At 36.9% G+C, this 21,186-nt stretch overlaps 1 protein-coding gene across 1 annotated transcript in view; it reads left to right on the top strand.

The window, feature by feature from the left end:
• The window catches only part of LOC114649411 (uncharacterized), a 239,282-nt gene that overhangs the window by 144,460 nt on the left and 73,636 nt on the right, over positions 1-21,186 (top strand). The window contains exons 49-60 of the mRNA XM_051924730.1: positions 8,047-8,248; positions 9,077-9,339; positions 9,959-10,045; positions 10,669-10,776; positions 11,033-11,119; positions 13,108-13,172; positions 13,249-13,455; positions 18,152-18,302; positions 18,495-18,609; positions 18,697-18,795; positions 19,505-19,590; positions 20,171-20,314. Of these exons, the coding sequence (XP_051780690.1) occupies positions 8,047-8,248; positions 9,077-9,339; positions 9,959-10,045; positions 10,669-10,776; positions 11,033-11,119; positions 13,108-13,172; positions 13,249-13,455; positions 18,152-18,302; positions 18,495-18,609; positions 18,697-18,795; positions 19,505-19,590; positions 20,171-20,314 (1,614 nt within the window). The remainder of the gene's footprint in view (positions 1-8,046; positions 8,249-9,076; positions 9,340-9,958; positions 10,046-10,668; positions 10,777-11,032; positions 11,120-13,107; positions 13,173-13,248; positions 13,456-18,151; positions 18,303-18,494; positions 18,610-18,696; positions 18,796-19,504; positions 19,591-20,170; positions 20,315-21,186) is intronic.

Genomic DNA, 21,186 nt, shown 5'->3' with positions numbered 1-21,186 from the left:
ACCCTTTGTTTCTCCTTCTTCTTAAAATACGTATTTATAACCTCCATTTCCATTCTTTTTGCAAAGTCAACCACCATCTGCCCTTCAGTGTTTCTCTCCTTAATGCCATACCTGCCAATCACTTCCTTATCAGCATTGTTCCCTTTGCCAACATGCCCATTCACATCCACTTCAAACTGGCAAAATCATCAAACTAATAGGAGTGGTGATAGTTTGTTTTGCAGATGAAATATATAGAGACAGTTTAACATGTTGTAACTGTAATAAGTAATTTGTGTATTTATTAAATGATAATTAACTGTGCATTTAAATCCTAATGACCTAGTTACACATTTACACTGTTACAATCCATGGGAAACACCTGGTGAAGGAAGACATGCTGCTATTCTTAACATAATACTGACAGAATATTCAATTACTCCTTAACACTGTTTTTCTCTCCCTCTTTCACTCTCCCTGCTTCACTAAGACCAACCCACAGCTCCTACATGGAGCTATATATCCTCTCTCCAACACTGTCTACCTATCCTCTTGAATGTTCTCAAGGCATGTGAAATGCAATAGCCCCCTTCCCTGTTCCCTTCTAATTGTTTACTGTCACTCAGTTATTTAGTCCTGCCAATCTGAACAGCAGCCTGTTGGCCACAACATGATGCTATTTTAAAATGAACTGATAATACTTTGGGAATGCTCAGGCAGATAAGTGCTCTTCAAAATATTTGCTTTGATAAAGAAATTCTTGGTAGTTTAAGATCTACTGAGTGCCATGTCTTCCCAAAAGGCCATCTGTAAGCATGTCACCTGCAGTACACAGCCTTGGACGTTCTGCGTTTATGTCTACCTATGTGAGTTCTTCATGGGCATTTTCTGTGCTGACATGATGCTCAGTCTGAATTAAACTACTAACAACTTCTGCAGCAGGGTCAACATTTTGAAGAGCACATCTCTGTCTCAGCATTTCCAATATATCGTCAATTTGTCCAAAGACATGCAGGTTAGGTGGATTGGCGATTCTAAATTGGCCCTAGTGTGTGCTTGGTGTGTGGGTGTGTTTGTGTGTGTCCTGTGGTGGGTTGGCACCCTGCCCAGTGTTGGTTCCTGCCTTGTGCCCTGTGTTGGCTGGGATTGGCTCCAGCAGACCCCCGTGACCCTGTGTTCGGATTCAGCGGGTTGGAAAATGGATGGATGGATGAACAGGTTCAGCCAGGTTGTCATTGTGTTTATTGACAAGTGATGAAAACATCATGAAAAGAGGCATTCTGAAATACAGTAAATAGAGCAGGCATTAAAAGAGTCATTTGGGAATGTGCCCTTCAGTAAAGTCCCATTTTTATATAAAAACAGTTTTTAAAAAACAAGGCCATTTCAAATATAAAGGGGCAGTAATTAAATGTAAGGTAACTACATTATCGAAATAAAATAAAATGATGTCATTGTTTTTCATAATAATTTGATATTTTTTAAAGGTATTTACATACAGGTTTGTGTTTTTTCACAATGTATCAAGTAATTTATATACAGGTATATTTTCCTGTACTTTTCTTTGTGATTATTTTTTTCATAATTGCAATTTTCTTTATTTAATTTTGGCACAAATTATATTTCATAAAGCAAAGCATACAACAGGGAATTATGCTAAAATTAATTTCAAATGTGAAACTACCAGAAATAAGCTACACCGACCAATGTAATAGATTTGATATATACTTTTGCGTAGACATTTTGGAAACATGCTTTGAGTAGCAAACTGTATTTCTGTGAGTGCAACTGCTTTCAGGACTCTAAGTGGAAGTTCTCAGAATTCATTTTCTTTTTAACATGTTTTTTAACACTTGTGTGCAATGTCCTGTTACTTATAGTACTTTAGCTGTCTACTTTTTAATAATATTATTGCATTATCATTAAGCTTACAGTTTTATTAATATTTTTTTACATTTATTCATGTCAAATGCTTTTTTCTGCATCCAATGATAATAATATTTCTGGGGTGTTTGACTTTGTTGGTGAGTATATTACATTAAACAGGCGTCGAAGGTTGGAAGATAAGTGTCGACCCTTGATAAATCCAGTTTGATCTTGTGATATTACCGAAGGCAACACTTCCTCCATCCTTCTAGCTATGATTTTTGAGAGTATCTTTACATCATTATTCAGAAGTGAAATTTGTCTGTATGATGCACATTGTGATAAGTCCTTATTTTGTTTAGGAAAGACGGTGATTAATGCTTGGCGAAAAGTTTGAGGTAGAATTTGGTTGTCTCTAGCTTCTGTAAATGTTGCTAATAGGAAGGGAGCTAGCTGAGTGGAGAATTTCTTATAAAATTCGGAAGGGTAGCCATCAGGGCCTGCTGCTTTCCCGCCTTGAAGTGACTTTATAGCATCTAGTAATTCCGATAGCGCCAGAGGTTTATCCAGTTCCTCCGCACTAAAAGTATCTATTTGTGGCATCTGTAATGTATCCAGAAATGCATTAGATTGTGTATTGTCTTCTTTAAACTCAGTAGAATATAAGGATTTATAATCTATAATAATAAAAGGCAAAGCCCTCACTGACTGACTCACTCACTGACTGACTGACTGACTGACTCATCACTAATTCTCCAACTTCCCGTGTAGGTGGAAGGCTGAAATTTGGCAGGCTCATTCCTTACAGCTTACTTACAAAAGTTAGGCAGGTTTCATTTCGAAATTCAAAGCGTAATGGTCATAACTGGAACATATTTTTTGTCCATACACTGTAATGGAGGAGGCGGAGTCACGTATCGCGTCATCACGCCTCCTACGTAATCACGTGAACTAAAAACAAGGAAGAGATTTACAGCACGAGTCGCACGCGGGAACGAAGGTAAATGACGTTAATTTTTGACTGTCTTTTAATACTGTGTAAGCATACATATTAACACATGTCCAATTAAACGCGTGCATTTACGGGGTGATTTCTCAGGCTTAAAAGCTCGCCTTTTACTAAAAAGGTAAATGCAAAACTATTTTCAATCAGTTTATTGAAACGCTCCCGTTAAGGATTGCAATAACATATTCGCGAGATAAAAGAACGAAGTAGGGGGAAATGGAGGAAGAGCCGCAAACAGCGAAGAGCAAAAAATTAATTAAACAATTGAGAACGGAGCGAGTTAAGCATACAAGCATGTTCATAAGGGAAACAAAGCACGGTGTAAAACGTAAGTTTAAATTAAGTTTATAGAAACGCTCCCGTTGCGGATTGCAATAACATATTCGCGAGATAAAAGTTTAATGAGAAGACACGAGGTATAAACGAAACACACGCCGTGGCGCAACGTTAGGGGCAACAGTTTCAACCATTCTATGATCTGCTTCTCGCAACTGAAAGACGGCACATGGCGGATGTTAGCCGACTTGCTGACCGCAACGTTAGGGGCTTCAACTATGGCGCTGACGCCACATCTCAGTGCCAACACTTTGCAGACTCTACTTAAAAGACACGCCCTCCTCACTGGACAGTTAAAAACACCAATCAAACTAACGATGACATCAAGTATTACCCAATCAAAAGTAGGAAAGGAGGCATCTTCATAAAATGCGTGTGGGATGATTTGCATGAGATGCTGCTTTAAAAAAAAAATGATAAAAAAATTACGGGATAAATCCCGTCCAGTATTGATTCAAAACGGGACGCGCAATTTCATTCTCAAACGCGGCACGATTCCGTATTTTAAAGGACGGGTGGCAACCCTACAGTGCCAGGTAACCACCCATACAATCAGATTGTGATTCAGACTAGGAATGCAATGAATGTAATTACCCCGATCTACATACAAGGCGAAAGTCTTGCAACATTCAAAGATAATGGTTTGGGATAAGTACACCATACAACATAAAAGAGCTTATGAAGCCTTGAACCGAAAAAAGCAAGATCTCAGAGATCGTAAAAAAAAAAAAAGGAGGTAATGTCGTTTTACTCGCTGTAGATTTTAGTCAAACATTACCAGTTATTCCACGAGGGAGACCAGCAGATGAACTCAAGGCGTGTTTAAAATCCATGCTTCTCCCACGCTCGGTTATATGTCGCGTGTTCTCCGGTAGGTGCACCAAAATATGTATACATTTAAGCATGTAATGGGCAAACAAAAAATGAGGTATACCCGAAGGCACTGCAGTAGTACTTAATGTAACTTTACTTCTTAAATGTTAATGTTTTACTGTTTAATAATTTATATGCTTCTTATATGTTGTTCAAATTCTTTTATCAAAATACCACTGACAGCGCAATGCACGATAACATGGAGTGAATACACCATGCGCACCCGCCCACGGCTGCCCTGCTGTGCGCAGATACGAGTTGATTCTACAATAAAATAAAATAAACATAAAAAGAGTAAAACAATCATCACCCATAAAGCGTGTGTGTGTGTATATATGTGTATATATATATGTTCATATGTGGATGTGTATATGTATATATATATATATATATATATATGTAGATATGTATATATATGTGTATATGTATATGTATATATATGTTTATATGTGTGTGTGTGTGTATTTTATATATATAAAACACAGCAACACTCATAACAATGACAACACAATTACATTGACAATCATGTTACGTTATTTTTAAAATGTTTCCTTTTTTTTTCATAACCTCTTTAACACACTACTTCTCCGCTGCGAAGCGCGGGTATTTTGCTAGTAGTCTCTAAATGTGTGCATTATATTTTTATGGTCAATGATTTTATCTCCGTTCGTGTTGGTGATTACTGGGAATGCATTGCAAACTTCTTGCTTGTGTATTTGTTGAGCTAAAAGCTTGTTAGCTTTTTCTCCGTGTTCATAGTAATGATGCCTGGATTTATAAATTAGTTGTTCAGTTTCTTTCACTTTCCAAGATCGCGCCGACTGGTGTGGCTGGCCGTCTGCTCATCTCTCTAGTCTATGTTTTAACTTTGTTTTTATAATAATAATAATAATAATTCTTTGCATTTATATAGCGCTTTTCTCACTACTCAAAGCGCTCAGCAATTGCAGGTTAAGGGCCTTGCTGAAGGCCCAACAGAGCAGAGTCCATTTTGGCATTTACGGGATTCGAACCGGCAACCTTCCGATTGCCAGTGCAGATCCCTAGCCTCAGAGCCACCACTCTGTCCTTTAATGTTTTAGTTTATCCCAACGGCCACTGTCCTATGATCGTGAGTCTTTACTAAACATTTTTTCTGGCTTGCTTTCCTCTCAATTTTCATCTCCTGATTGGATTTTTTGTGAACCTCCACCTTTGTTTTATTCATCTCCTGACTTCTTCACCTGGACGCCGGTGTTCACCTGTATCAGTGAGTTGAATGCCCCTCGGGAGATGCAAATGCACCTGCCGCCGTCGTGGGAAAAGAGCCGGAATTGCTGTTAAACAACGCCGACTCAAGTCCCAGAGCTTTGTTTCCCGATGCCTGCGAGTCGTCTATGACCCATCTTCTCCTGCTCAGGACTCCATCACTGGTTTATGGGCGCTGGACACCGGATTTAATTTCTCCATTTCAAGACAGCATCACTTTCCCTCGGCCTGCAATCGAGTAGTAAACACTGCTAATCTTTGCACGCTCACCCGTGCTCATCCTGCAACAAACTCTTCCACCTCTATCAAGGCTGCTCTCTTGAACGTGAGATCAGTATCTAATAAAACTTTTATTCTGCAAGACTTTATTACCTCAAATAATATGGATTTCTTCTTCATCACTGAGACTTGGATTTTTAATGGTGACTCTTCTTGTTTTACAGATCAAATTCCTGTGGGAAAGATATGAAATAATCTGCCCTCTTAAGAAGGCCTTTAAAGTTTCCCAGAGTATTCCTGCAGAAACCTCTGAAGATGTATTTGTCTCTAGGAAAAATCTGATTTGTTTGGATATAAATTCAGTAAAGTTCTCGTTTACTAATAGAAGCGGGTTAAGGCGCCATCTGCGAGGCAAGTGTGTGGGGCATAGTGACTTTAGCTCCAAGATCAGAGGTGCATGGTCGGAAACAACAATAGCATCGTACTTGCAAGATTTAATCGTAGGCAAGAAATTATCTCTCTATATATAAAAGAAAATCCTAGAATGGAAAGCAAATGCAAGGCTACGATACGTGATAATCTCGAAAGAAATTTTAAAGACCCACGAGACCAAGGAGACTAGCCACGGTGCGTCTCGCGGGGACCGTAAACATGAGACTTGGTGCCAAGAGATTGTCCCAGGGTCGTAGCAAAAAGGACGGCGGCTGTACAGGCTTTAAAAAGATCGAAGGGCAGCGCGACAGCAGCTACCCCAACCGAACGCGAGCAGTGTTATACATCCTGCAAGAAAGAATTCAACCACGCCCGGGGCCAGAAATAAAAGACAGGTATTGCTTTTACAACGTCACGCGAGACCAGGCAGTGAGCCATCATTTAAAACAAGTCAACAGACCTCTAAGCTAGCAGTTGTTGGATTGCTTTTGGCAGGCAAGTATCATGTGCTCCGAGCTCTTAAAACAACAACATGCGACAGGCAGAAGAGGCAGCTAGCAAGCAGCAAAAAGACAGCAAATGATCCAAAGGCATATCCTTAGCGTACATTCAGCCGCAACACCCTTCACAACACGAGCAGTATTATACGTCTGGGAAGAAAGAGATGTAAGCACATGCGGGGCAGGAAATAAAGAAACAAGTATTGTTTTTACAAAAGTTTTTAAAGTAAAAGTGAAAATAATGCATATGTAACAATTCACAAGAAAATAACAATCTCTTTAAATTGTAGATTGCCTGCCTAAGGTAAAGTAATCCCTGATGAATGGGGACGTGGGAATGAGGGGTCCTTTCATCGGATTAGCGCTATTTCAGATTTGGAATGGCAAAATGGGGGAGGCAGCTTGATGAATGAGGTCTCCAGGACTTAAAACAAATCCAAATCATATTATGTGATATCATCTAATGTGAAATTCTACTCTGTACTTCTAGAATTTTTATTTTTATACTGCATTGAGGATTTATTCTGTTCTATGTATTATACTGTACTGTATTGTATTGACCCCCTTCTTTTTGACACCCACTCCACCCCAACCTACCTGGAAAGGGGTCTCTCTTTGAACTGCCTTTCCCTAGGTTTCTTCCATTTTTTCCCTACAAGGGTTTTTTTTTGGGAGTTTTTTCTGGTCTTCTTAGAGTGTCAAGGCTGGGGGGCTGTCAAGAGGCCGGGCCTGTTAAAGCCCATTGTGGCACTTCTTGTGTGATTTTGGGCTATACAAAAAATAAATTGTATTGTATATCTGGTAAACCAAACACAGGGTTGGCGAGCGAAGCAAGCAGGGGGCAGAGCCCCCTACTTATCTATAAAGAAATAATCAATTCTTGAGTAGTAATGATGTACTGGTGAGTAGAAAGAATATGTTCTTGAGTTTGGGTTTAGAAACCTCCAGGGGTCTGATAAGTTATGGTCAGTTCAAACTGTGTAATTGACTTTGCAGTGTTAGATGTCATCCCCCCTGTGACAGGAGTCCTATCTAAGTGTGGATTTAAAATACAATTAAAGTCCCCAGCCATTATAATTTTATGAGTGTTCACATTGGGAATGGATGCAAATACATTTTGCATGAATTCCTTATCATTGACATTCGGTGCATAAACATTTATCAGAATCATTTTACAGTTAAATAAGTTGCCTATGACCATCACATATCTCCCTTCAGGATCAGATACTACATCTGATGCTGCAAATGAGACTGTTCTATGTATGAGGATTCCCACACCTCTAGTTTTCTTTGTAAAGCTAGAATGGAACATTTGGCCAGTCTAGTCCTTTTGAAGCCGGAACTGATCCTTGCTTAGTAAGTGGGTCTCCTGTAGAAATACTATTTTAGCGTTTAAACCTGTTAGGTGAGAGAATACTTTCTTTCTCTTTAATTCGTGATTCAGACCTTTAACATTCCAGCTAACAAAGTTAACTGTCCCATCATGGAGACATTTTCACATTTCTTAACATGATATTTAAACTTGAATTCTCTGTAAATTTAGTACAGAAAGAGAACAGCTTGTATAAATTCTTTTCTTTTTCGCAGGATCTTTTGGTGTTTAGCCAGATTGTGAGAGATGTCTTTGGTGACATTGTGGACCTGTCTAATCAAGATTCCTACTTTCAATCATCTCCAAGTGGCCTAGAAAAAGCTATTTTAAAAGCAGCAAAGAATAATAATCTAATCCCTCATACTCCATGGGTTAATAAAGTGAAACAACTTTATACCCTGAGTCAGATCAATCAAGGTATGGTAAAAGTAATGTGCCTGGGCAGGATCATTTTTGGAGGGTTGCTTAATACATCCTTAAAAAACGTGATAAAAATCAATGTACAGATCTACATCTCACTAAGAACTTTTATCTGCTTTACACCTGCAAATGTGTCCTAAATGGCTGAAAACACAGATGAACAGATGAATGAATGGTTGCATACATGTCCAAGGCAACAAATATATGGATATATGGATTGAAGCTATTGGGTTCTTTCCCAACTCAATTACAGTATGCATAATATTAGAATTTTTTCCATGTGTTTGTGAGAATTTTTTTCTGTGTACTCTAGTTTACTCCCAATTCCCAAAGATTCATCCATTTTAATCAGAGTCTTTAAACTGAACTAAATTTAAGTAAGTTTTAGTGTGTAGTGCTGTCAAGATAAACTCTGGTTCCTGGCAACACTATACAAAGTAAAGCAGGAAATGAACAGAAAAATAGTGAATCAACTTCTTTTAAAGTACTGAAATACACATTGGTGCCTGGAAATTAAATGTGCTTTATGCTTCTGTTCAAACATAAACTGCTATAATTCCAGTCTATCCAAAAATTAAAGTAAACAAAAAGCATCTGTTTGTGTTTGAGTCAACTATAATTAAGAATTTGATATTGTTAAGGGACAAATTCTTGAATTTGTTGCAGTTTCCATTTTCCCTTTTTAAACTAAAACTGGGCCATGTTACTGTATAATCATGTGTTCATAATAAGATAAAAACGGATACTGAATTAATTCTTTGTTTGAAATACTGTGTAAAGTGTAAATGATACTCAGTGTACTAAGTGGTCACCTTCTCTTTGCAGGTATTATTGTGGCTGGTCCCCCAGGCGCTGGGAAGAGCTCTTGCATCTCCACTCTGATACAGGCTCTTAGTTTAATTTCCTCTGGTAACCAGTCTCAGCTATCCAGTGTTCCTGTAGCTGATAAAATGGAGCCATATGTTCATAAACTGATTAAATTCAGCCCTCTAGCTGTTGATAATTTTACTTTGCTCTTTGGCTCCCAACCACCTTCACAAAACTGGATAGATGGTATCATCACATACACTTGGAGAAAAGCTTTTAGGGTGTGCTTTTGTTTTTATTCTATCAAATATGTGTCTAGGAAATAAATTAAGTAATAAGTAAGATTCTCATACTTTCACATTTATTTGTCATTTTGTTAGGCAGGTCGATAAGGCTACAGAAGTGTTTAGTTTATTTCAGTGATTGATACTGATAGTTTGCTTTTCTAAGCTAAGAATGAAGTGATTACAAATGTGTAACAGGTTCCTGCGAGTATTCACAGAAGATAACCAGTTTTTGAGCAACATGTACTGTACCTTTGAGTAGTGAGAAAAGCGCTATATAAATGCAAAGAATTATTATTATTATAACCTTCAAATTTTTGTTTTTGTAATATGCTATAAACGGGTTTTTCCTTATATTTAGGCCTACAGAGGCCCATAATCAGAATTTATTCAACATTTCTAAATGTATATGTAATGTTTAGACAGATTATTAACACTTGCATTCTGTTTTTCCACATCTTTTGTTGACCCACATCTGTCCACATCTATTGTTGTTAACAGTAAATGTTCAACATGATATGATAGTATTTCTCCAATTTAGAGCTTTATTCATAGTCTAAGGCAACTTTAAAATTGTAAGAAGTAACTATTTGACTTGTGTTATGTATTTTAAAAGACATGCAGCAATACTTGGATTTGCTTTGATGGACCACTGAACTCTAGCTGGATGGACAACTTCAGTAGTGTACTAGGAAATGAAAAGGTAATTCAGAGTTAAAGACAAACATAATAGTGAAAATGTAAAGGTTGTATTGAAGCAAAGCAGGGAATTTCATTCCAGTGCTTGTGTTTATGTCAAATATAAACATTTCAATTAATATTGCTGTAAACATATTACCTCCCAATTTATCCATCCATCCACTTTTTATTAGAAAGTTAATATTTTTATATACTATTATTATTCCTTGTGTTATTTACACTTAATGCAATTTGTCTATTATTTTTAATCCATATATACAAAATTCTGCTTTTGAATCAAATTTACATATTTGAGGCCACAAAGGAGCTTCATCTTTTCTATTTAACAAAATCTAATTAAAATACAGTATTATGAAAAATGAACTTTAGTGCTAAAAGGGACGACATGTAAAAATATAAACACCATATTGCTCACTTTAGCTTTGTTTTTTGTCATTTCCATCTTTTGGAAATAGTACCAGCAGCATTAGAACTGAACCAGAAATATTACTGTACATTCATAACTGTATGTTCTTGGTTAAGTCACCACAGTCTCTGTGTTTGCTGCTTCTTGTTCTGGCTAGAATGATACTTAATCTATATTATAGGTCTTGTGTAACTCAAACTTCTCTCTTTTGGATTATTTAGTTTATGCAGCTAAGCAGTGGAGAGCATATCCACTTAAGCAGCAACATGCATCTTCTTTTTGAAACATGTGACCTTGAACTTGCTACACCTTCATCCATTTCACAAACAGTAAGTAAATCTATAGAGGAGATGAGGCAACCCATAAATGTGATAAACACTATTATCCTGTATTATTTGGATTAATTATAGAGAAAAATATTATTTTGAAAAAAAAACTGGTATCACTAGAGGGCATTTTTGATGTAATTCTTCATTGATGCTTTTATCACACTGATTACAAGGTACATAATTATTGTGTTGTAGCCAGCATTTATTGTGAAGACTAAAATCCTCAGTTTTAATAATTTTTTTTATTTTTTTTTAGGGTATATTATACATTGACAGTGATATTACTGGATGGCGGCCTTTAGCCAGTGCTTGGCTAATGAAACGAAATGAGCAAGAAAACAGTGTATGTATAAACAAGCAATGTTTGCATTTGTTTTAAAAATGGAAGATATTATTTGACTTCTTATCACTTGATGATTAAAATCATAAAATTAATTAACTTTTTAAATCAAAAATTTTTCCTAATTAAAAACAGTAATATTTTTTAATGTAAATAAAAGAGACACTACTGCGTCGACATTTCTTGCCCTAGCATCCTTAACTTCCCAGTGTAGCGCTTACATCTCACCCTCAAATGACAGGGCAAAATCTTGCCTTGCCCTAGTAAACAATACATTCAGATTTCCTGCCAAAACTCCCCCTACTTTGTAAAGAAACGTCTTCTTTAATTACTCTACAAGTGGAGCCCTCAAGTAAGTAAAATGTACTAGAGAAGAAGAGCAGAAACATTAAATCTGACTCTTTCATACATGGAGTATATTGTCAGTCTGATAACTTCTTCAAATGGATATTTTATCCAATATAAAATAAAATCATGCTGTTGATAACATTCATGAGTGTTACACATTATACTTTGAAAGCTACATAATAAATTCACTTTAAGAAAAGTGTAAATATAATAATATTTGGTGGATAACTGATAACTCCACGTTGTGCTCTTCTGACATTTTAGTGGCTTATTAGAGCCTTGTTTTCTTGTACAGTTTAATTAACCTATATTTTTTCTATTTGTAAATACATTTCACAGTTGAATTAACCACTTTATTTGAAATGAGTAAACACTGGGAAAAGCAAAAAGAATGACAGTTTTTTTTTTTCATTTTCAATTACATACGGCAGCATAGTGGACAACAGAGGAACAATATACAGTATATTGATAGTCTAGTTCATAAATCCATTCACCATTTATTTACCTGCTTAGTCCATTGCATATACAAGCAAGGAACCATTTTATAACACCCGGAACAGCCGAGGTAACAACCTCAGACCATGTCTCATTTCAATTAGAATACACACTTACTGTATATGAAAAACAGTACTCATACCAGACCAATTAAGATACATAGATGAATGTAATTTGTATGACTTTTGGTAGTGGGGGGAGATCTGACTACATGTAGAAAACCCATGAAAACATAGGCAGAATGTGCATAGACCAAACAGAATTTGTACAGAGAACTTTGAAGTTGCAAGGCAGCAGAGTTAACAACTGGTAATTCTATTAACATTCCAGTTTGTTTTAAAAGAGACAATAAACATTTAGGAAGGAAAAATGTTTTAAGTTCTGCCAAGTTACTTTCTGCATTTTTTCATTTGCCAGTAGGTAATTAGCACAGCCATCACCATTGTAAGATTCTGACTGTTATGATATGTAAGAGACACAATGTACCGGCAGACAAAAGGAGATCTTTATAATAGTTTTATAAGATAACATTAGGGAATGGAATATAACAACAAGGGAAGGGCAAGAATATAACCAGAGAGTAAGTGACAATTTTGAATACCAAAAATAAAAAGGAAAGAAATAGGAGTAACCAAAAACAAAAACACTAAGAGAAGATCATAATTGATAATTGAAAGAAAAGAGGTTGTTAAGTTTTGCCCAAAACTAATTTGGATTTCACTCCCCTAACTCACACTACCTCAATATTTGGTTTGATTTTTGTTTGTAGTGATTATCTAACACTAGGATACTGACTGCTGCATGCTTCCATCTTACATAGACAGAGTGTGAAGACAAATGCATCACGTGATCTGCTTGTCATGTGACTGGCAATAGACAAAAGAACAATAAACCATGAAAACTAAATATAAAATGGCAGTGCCTAAGAAAACCAAACATCCTAAAGCTGGCATTGTAATTATGCCATTGTGATAATGATAAAAAGGTATCAGCAATGAGAAATGCACAAATGAAAATTCTTAAAATGCAATTAAAAATGCAGGAAAGCAATATCACTGATTCATTACCATGACTTTGACTGCATTGGCTTTTAACATCAAACATGTAGAACTGTTTCTCAGCTCTAACAGCACTTTTTCTTAATTTAGGTCTTATCAAAAGTTTTCAACACTGCTTTGGATCCCATTTTTAACTATGTTCTTCGGGAGATAAAGTAAGTCTCAAGACAAAATGTTTTAATTTGCTGATATATAAAGGATATTATTATTATAAATGTTGTACTTTCTTAGGTATCCCATTCCTCTGACAGAAGTGGGCCTTTTTCAAACAATTTCTAACCTTCTTGGAGCCATGTTGAATGACAAGGCACAAAGCTTAGGAGGTCAATTCCACATTGAAAGACTCTTTCTTTTTTGCCTTATATGGACAGTAGGAGGACTCTTGCAAGATCATGATAAAAAAAAATTTAGCGATGTTTTAAAAATTCACTCCACAAGGTAAGTATATGTCCTAATTCTAATTAATGTGACATGCAATATAATATTATTGTGCATAACAGGTAACAAGGCACTGTCTTTCCATATTCATTCACTTTTTATTTATTCATTAACTTTACCATTTTCCTCCAATTCAGAATTTGTATGCTGAGATATATCATTTGTACCATCAGGGGTACACCTGAACAGGCTTCCGATCTATAATAGGGCATGCTCACACATATACATGCACATACTGTTGATGGGCATATAATATTTAGAGTGACTGATTACCATGAACCACACATCTTTCCAACATCAGAGGAAAATTTTAGTACCCAGAGAAACACCCATACAGACAAAAAGAGAACATGTAAGCTTAACATGGTTAATGCACCTGAGATTTCAACCCAGTAACCTGAAGTTTTTCCATCTCAAGGCACTTTACAAAGCAGGCAGAATTTCAGTTGAGTGCATAAAGAGAACTAAGTACAGAAGGAATCAATTAAAATAGGTTGATTAGTTTGTTCTATATTGTGACTGTTCCTTTTTACAGCTAAATGTCTCTAGGACCACGGATATGGTGGTAGATCCAGGTTTTCCCTAAACAAGTATGTATTACAAACAAGGCAAAAAGAAAGCTGACTCGGTTTTGTTAGAAAGTAGCCACCCTCTTTTTACTAAATTTCAGTTGTTGCCACCAGGCTGCACATCTAGGCTTCTGAGGGTAAATAAAACAGATTTAAGAACCCTTTTATTCCCAGGACTATAAGAATTTCAAATTCAGTTACTTGTAGGGTTGCTCTTGAATTCTGAATTACCCTAGGTTCTTGTCTATAAGCCGGAGTCGTGTATAAGCCGGAAACCAAAAATCATATGAATTTTTAAAATAAAATCTTATCATAGATAAGCCGGACTCATGGATAAGCCGAACGTACTATAACCTATAACTAATAGAAGGGAGGGAGGTCAGTGGTCTCACTCGCACCCATTTAATTTCTTTAAGGGGGGAGAGAGTGTGAGATATTGGCGTCTCTCTCACTCCCCACATGGCGTGGTTGGAGCGCGTTCTTTCTGCTCTGGGCGTCGCCGAGTCAACACACGCGCGTAGCAGTCATTTAAATTGTGATTTTATATGTAAGCATATTTAAATATATATCGCGGATTTTTTGCTGGTTCGCGGATTTCTGCGGACAATGGGTCTTTTAATTTCTGGTACATGCTTCCTCAGTTGGTTTGCCCAGTTGATTTCATACAAGGGACGCTATTGGCAGATGGCTGAGAAGCTAGATTGCTTACTTTTCTCTCTCTCTTGCGCTGACTATCTGTGATCCTGACGTATGGGGATTGAGCAGGGGGGCTGTTCGCACACCTAGACAATACGGACGCTCGTCTAAAAATGCTGAAAGATTATCTTCACGTTGCTATCTTTTATAAAGCTGATTCCTGAAACGACATGCTGCACAGTGCTTCGCATACTTAAAAGCTCGAAGGGCACGTATTGATTTTTGACTGAAAAACAAACTCTGTCTCTCTCTCTCTCTGTCTCTCTCTCTTTATCTGCTCCTGACGGAGGGGGTGTGAGCTGCCGCCTTCAACAGCTTTGTGCCGCGGTGCTTCGCATACTTAAAAGCCAAACAGCACCATTGATTTGTTTGCTAGAGATTGTTTTCTCTATCTATGTGACATTCTGTGCTCCTGACACACACTCCTTTGAAGAGGAAGATATGTTTGCATTCTTTTAATTGTGAGACAGAACTGTCATCTCTGTCTTGTCATGGAGCACAGTTTAAACTTTTGAAAAAGAGACAAATGTTTGTTTGCAGTGTTTGAATAATGTTCCTGTCTCTCTACAACCTCCTGTGTTTCTGCGCAAATCTGTGACCCAAGCATGACAATATAAAAATAACCATATAAACATTTGGTTTCTACTTTGCGGATTTTCTTATTTCGCGGGTGGCTCTGGAACGCAACCCCCGCGATGGAGGAGGGATTACTGTATAAGCCGGACTTATGTATAAGCCGATATTCTATTTTTTCATTTTCACAACTTTTTTCCTTAGATAAGCCGCTGCTTATAGACAAGAACTTAGGGTATTATAATGATGTACACTCTTGAGATATTTTTTCTTTTTTGTACTAATTTCAAGCATGTGTATTTATAACACTAGTTGCCAGTTGTTATGTATTTGCTTATTTTCTTGTATCTGTGTGACAATGCCTTATGTTTTGTACTTTCCTGATGCAAACAAATTTCCCTCTGTGATAATAAATTCCACCTATCCTATCTTATCCTACTCTATATGATAAATTATACTCAAAAACAGGTAAGAAAATAATGATAGACATGTAAAGTTTAGAAACAATAAAGAGAATTGAAGTGACGGTAGAGTAGTCAGTGGAAGAATGAAATAAGTATATGAATAGGTTACCTGAAATGTAAGGAAAGAAAAGTCCATTTTTGAACATTAATGGTAATGGTGCCTAACAGGCAGTCCTATACACAGTACTTCAGAGAACATGGGCTAAAAAAACAAAGTAAGCCTCTATTTCAATTTCCAAGATTGAGGAAAGCTGTTAAAGATCTGATATGCCAGAAAAGTTAATACTGAAGAAATAAATAGGTGTTGAAAATGTAGTGCTTTTTAAGATAGTAGGAGAATTATGAACATTATATATAGTACTAGGAGTGTGCTTTGCTTCGCTCGCTTTCAGTGCATGCTGGAAATTTTTGTTATATACAGTACATGGAGCACATGTATATAATGTATTTTTTTTACTTATTCACGTTAAATTGTTTGTATTAACATGAGAATATAATTGTTGTGTTCTCCTAATGAAGAGGAAAAAAATTATATATAAATGTATAGTAAATCACATATGGGTTTGAAGTAAAATGAGTCTCGCATGAAAATGTTGCACGATTTAGCTAATCTTTTCATATATATGGAGTAGACATGGGAACTCAATGTAGTTCAGTCAGTTGTGGGAGTTTTTTGCATGTGAAGTGGAGAGAGAGAAGTTTGACACTAAGCAACATTCTGAGCTCACTGTTAGATGTAATTCCAAGACTGATTCACTCAAAATCAATGAATAAGCAAAGCTTCTTAAAATAGGCCTGAACCCTGTCAGAAAAAAGTTAATTTGTTGAGTGTATTCAGCTGTAGGAAGTTATCAGAAATCAAAACACTGAAGTTTCTGCAGCAGGAAGGCTGATGCATCAGGTATCCAAGTGGCAACATGTAAATTTTAAAGAGAAATACACATTAAGTGTCATAGCAGTTGAGATGCTGCAAAGAAATGGGTTCATCTCCAAAACAACTATGTGTCAGCAAAAATATATCTGTTAATTTGATAAGAAACAGATAGTAAATGTGGTGTAATCTTTGTAGAACATTATGGTGGCATAGTGGTTAGCCCTTCTGCTTCTCAGTTTAATAGTTCTTGGCTCAAATTCTGGTTGAGTTGCTGTCTATGTGTGAGTGTACCCTTTGATACACTGAAGCGTCATCCACAGGTGGTTTTTGTATTGCATGCTTTGTTGTCAGGATATGGTTGTGGTGTAGCGGGTCCACAGCTCAAGTCAAAAAGGCAACTTTTTAAATAAATAGTCGCAGCTTAGTGAAGGGGCATGGCAGTGTGGCGGGAGCGGTTCCCAGGTGATTCGTGATGCGGGCAGTCCTCACTTAAGTATACAGGTGAGGAGTCGTCCGCATCCGTAATTGATGCCAGGAGCTGCTAACTGCCACACCTGATCCATGTCCCCGTGATAAATAATAGAAGCGTGAGGCAGCTAGGGGAGAGAACAGAAAAGGAACAGAGAAAGAAAAAAGAAGGAAAAAAGACAAACAGATGTTAATGGAGAAGGAAGCAAGAAGGAGAAAGCTGGCGCAGGAGAACGAGCAAGAGCGAGCGAGCACAGGCTCGCGCTGATTGCAGGCAGCGGGGAGAGGCGAGCCCGAGTGGGGTGTTTGGCTGGCACCCGAGGGCCGACGGTAGTGGTCGCTCCTGCTGAGCGCTTGTTTGGAGCAGGAGTGACCAGGAGAAGGTTAGCTCGCCGCAGCGAAGGCAGTGGGAGTTTTGGACTTGGGAAGTGGAAACCCCAGTGTGAGCGTCCTGGTCGCTGGGGAGCCCAAGTCTCGGTCTGGGTGAGCAGAACCGGAGCCAGGGATCGGAAAGGCCACCAGACCAGTATGGTGTAGAAGGTTAGCTGCATGTTGAACGACTTCCCTGATGCATAGCCTGGATGGGAGAAGCAGGGGAGTCACCAGTAAAAGAAGGCACCAGGCTTTGTTTTAAAAGGCTGCTTCAAGCCATTGTTTTAACCTTGGGTTTTAAAAGGATTTTTTCAATCGTGTTTTAAGCTCCACCATTCACTTGTTTTTATTGGATTATTTATTTGAATATTTTTAAAGCACTGCACTTATTTATTTGGACACTTTGATTTTTGTTGTTTTAATAAAAGCACTTTGCGCATTTTGCACCATCCCCTTGCTTTATTATTGTGCCTCACTGTCTAGCTCATCGGTGACATTACCGATGGTGTTGGGTTCAGGGCTCCCAGAAGCAAGACGGGAGCATGGAGCGGAATCCGCATCGTCACAATGGTCTTCCTCAACTCAGTACTAGAATAATTAGATTAAGAAATGGATAGATAAGTTAGCAAAAAGAATGACTTTATCCCTGTAATGTTAGCTGTCTTTTTCTGTTTGTTAAGTTTACCAGACTATGATGAAGAGATTTCAGTTTTTGATTACTATGTTGACGAGTCAGGCGAATGGGAGCTTTGGACCTCGCATCTCTCAGAACAGAACCGTGCAATTCATACAGATGTACTAGGTGAAGTGTTTATTGAAACTGTGGACACGGTAAGTAATAGACACGTGAGAGCAAGTAATAATCCATCTGGCATCAAGCCTTTAAACTAAAATGCTTTAATATCTTTCAAAATGTCTAATATAGGTTATTCAAAATTATCATCAAGGAAATATAGAGGACATTTTACATTATTCAAATGTGTTTATGTTTTTAATTTTGTCAATTTGCCTTTAATCCACAAGCTAGCAGTTCGTACCTTCATGGAATATGCTAACATGGCATCCCAGAACATCCTTTTAGTAGGTCCACCAGGCTGTGGAAAAACAACATTGCTCAATGATTTTATCAGCGGGCAAGGTATGCTGAATGGAATATTTGGAAAATTTTTTGTTTTAATTTACTGTATACTGTGAGTCATCTTATTTTTTCTTTTTACCCATTTAGAAAAATTCAATGCATTTATTAAAAGAACAGTATTCTGTGCAACATCAAAAGCTAGAAATCTTCAACAGATTTTTGAGGAAATAATTGTTCACAGACAAGGTGTGAGCCATTTTCCACTTTTATATAATGTACAGTACTTTGTTCAATGTTAAAAATATTTTAATATTCATTCAGTATGATTTGTTATTATAGAAAAACACTGATACATATTTATTCTCTTTAATTATAAAATTGTTCAACTGGTAAGTACTCATTTAATAGTGCTAAGGTGCCAAGATGAAATACTGTATCAGAATACATTACAGCTTTTTTAAAATTTGTATTTATTTTACAATTGGAGCACAAGTAGCTAAAGTGACTTGCTCAGATTCACACAGTAAGTCAGAGATGGGGAACTGTACCAGTAGCCTTATGGATATCAGTTCATTGCACTGGTCAACACAGTCAACTGTCCTAACAGTGAGTGTCACAGTCAATGAGTCGTTAATGACACTGACCAACAACTCCAAAGAATGAGGTTTGTTTCCCAGCCAGGTCACTATTTGTGTGGAGTTTGTATATCCTTCCTGTGTTTTTGTTAAGTTTCTCTAAATCTTCCCGAAACCCTGTTAGACTACATAACTAACCATTAAATTGGACAACATGATAGGGATTGAGGGTCTTTATGAGAGTTTGTTCTTCCTTGCCACCTAATACTGTTTCAGTAGACACTGTCTGTCTCTGCCATGATGCATTGGAAAACGTTCAAAAACAATCAATTTCACATAAAATAGCGTATTCTGAAATATGAATCTCCTTTTGTTGATAGGTTTTGTTTATGGTGCAAGAGATGGGAAAACCTTGCAAATGTTAATTGAAGACATCAACCTTCCAGAGTCTCAGTGCTGTGGGGAGGTATTGTAGCTTCTAACTCCTATATCTCTGTATATTCTGGTGGAAAAAGTGAAAATATTATGATACGCTGAAATTTTAATTTTGAATGTTTTGATTGTTAAGAAATTGTTTTTTTCAAAAAAGTAGTGCAGTGCAATACAATAAATTCATGATTAGATACAGCCTGTCTTAGACCAAAATAAGATCTATTATATGGAAAATACAGTCCACAGTGGCAGGGGAAGTATGGATCTAACGCTTGACGGTAGGCCACTAAACTGCTATAGATGACCTTTGGTCTTTGGATTAACTTTTGAAATGCATGCAAAGATCTACAAAAAATCTTATAAATAATATACTATGCGTCTGATGCTGCAGAACCTCAGTGATGTTTACATTTAGAAGAAGGTGTCTGAGCACAATTACATGCAAATAATTTTTTACTCTTATTTGATTACATAATATGGGCTATTCTTAACAAACAAATTAAAACCCTTGAAATACATTATTGCTGGTATCTTGGGAAGAGAGTAAGACTAATTTCTAGAAAACATCAGAGATCAGAAATTTTATTTAAAGTATTTTCCTTGATCAACATTAGCTTTTGAGACAGGTTTTGGATGATAAGATGCTACTGAAGCTGAACAAACCTTTTGAATGGCGGCACATCACAGATCTTGTAGTTCAAGCCACCATCTCTTTGCCTGAATTCCCAAATGACAACAGCATTTCTAAGAGGCTTTTGGTAAGTGCTACAGCTGGGCTATTGTAATAAACGTCACTGTGTGGGTCTTTTCAATACTTCAAAATAAAAATTGAAAAATGTCTCTGGCCTTCTGACACTCTGATTTGTTCAAGCAGGTTTGAGAATGTTAAGTTATGATTTTGGTGAACTTATTTCGAGTTTTCCTGTTATGAGCTTATTTCACATGAATGCATGCTATATGGTAAAATTACTTTAAGTAATGACACTCTTCTGTCTGAAGAACATATTTACTTTTTTCATTACCAAGAATAAATAATGTCTATACTGATATTTAATTGCTTGCTGATGTGACACCTTTCTTAAATAGACCATGAAGGAAGGGAATCCTTTCTTTAACAGTTGCTACATGTCTGAATTAAAAACATATCCATCTGCAGTGGTACACTCAACTTGGATACCCATAATGTCCATTATTGGTACAAGGGGGAACAAGAGCCTACAATATGCTGAATTCCAGATGTGTGACACTCACTGAAAGCCACTTGAAGGTTAACACAGTAGAGCAAATATTAGCTTAGATCAAACTCACACCACACTGAAATGAAACTTCAATCTTACACTAAAGCATTGGAGCCAAAAAAACTGGTGCCAGAGTGCAAATGAAAGATACATTTTTAATAATGGAAAAGAATAAATATTTGAAGATTGGCCATAGTGGTAATGACAGAGAAAAAATAAAGCTTTGAAAATTAGTTTTGCCCTTGAATAATACAGAGATGAACTTGCAGACATGGGGCAATAGATTATACACAAGAGCATGCGGTTTTATCTTATTCATGTTGTGTATTTCTGTCTAGTATGTTAGCTCTCCCCAGATACTTGCCCTACGAAAGGATGTTAATGGGAATTGA

Source organism: Erpetoichthys calabaricus, chromosome 3 (assembly GCF_900747795.2).
Source record: "Erpetoichthys calabaricus chromosome 3, fErpCal1.3, whole genome shotgun sequence".
Lineage (NCBI taxonomy): Eukaryota > Metazoa > Chordata > Cladistia > Polypteriformes > Polypteridae > Erpetoichthys > Erpetoichthys calabaricus.
This window is presented reverse-complemented; position numbering and strand designations above follow the sequence as displayed.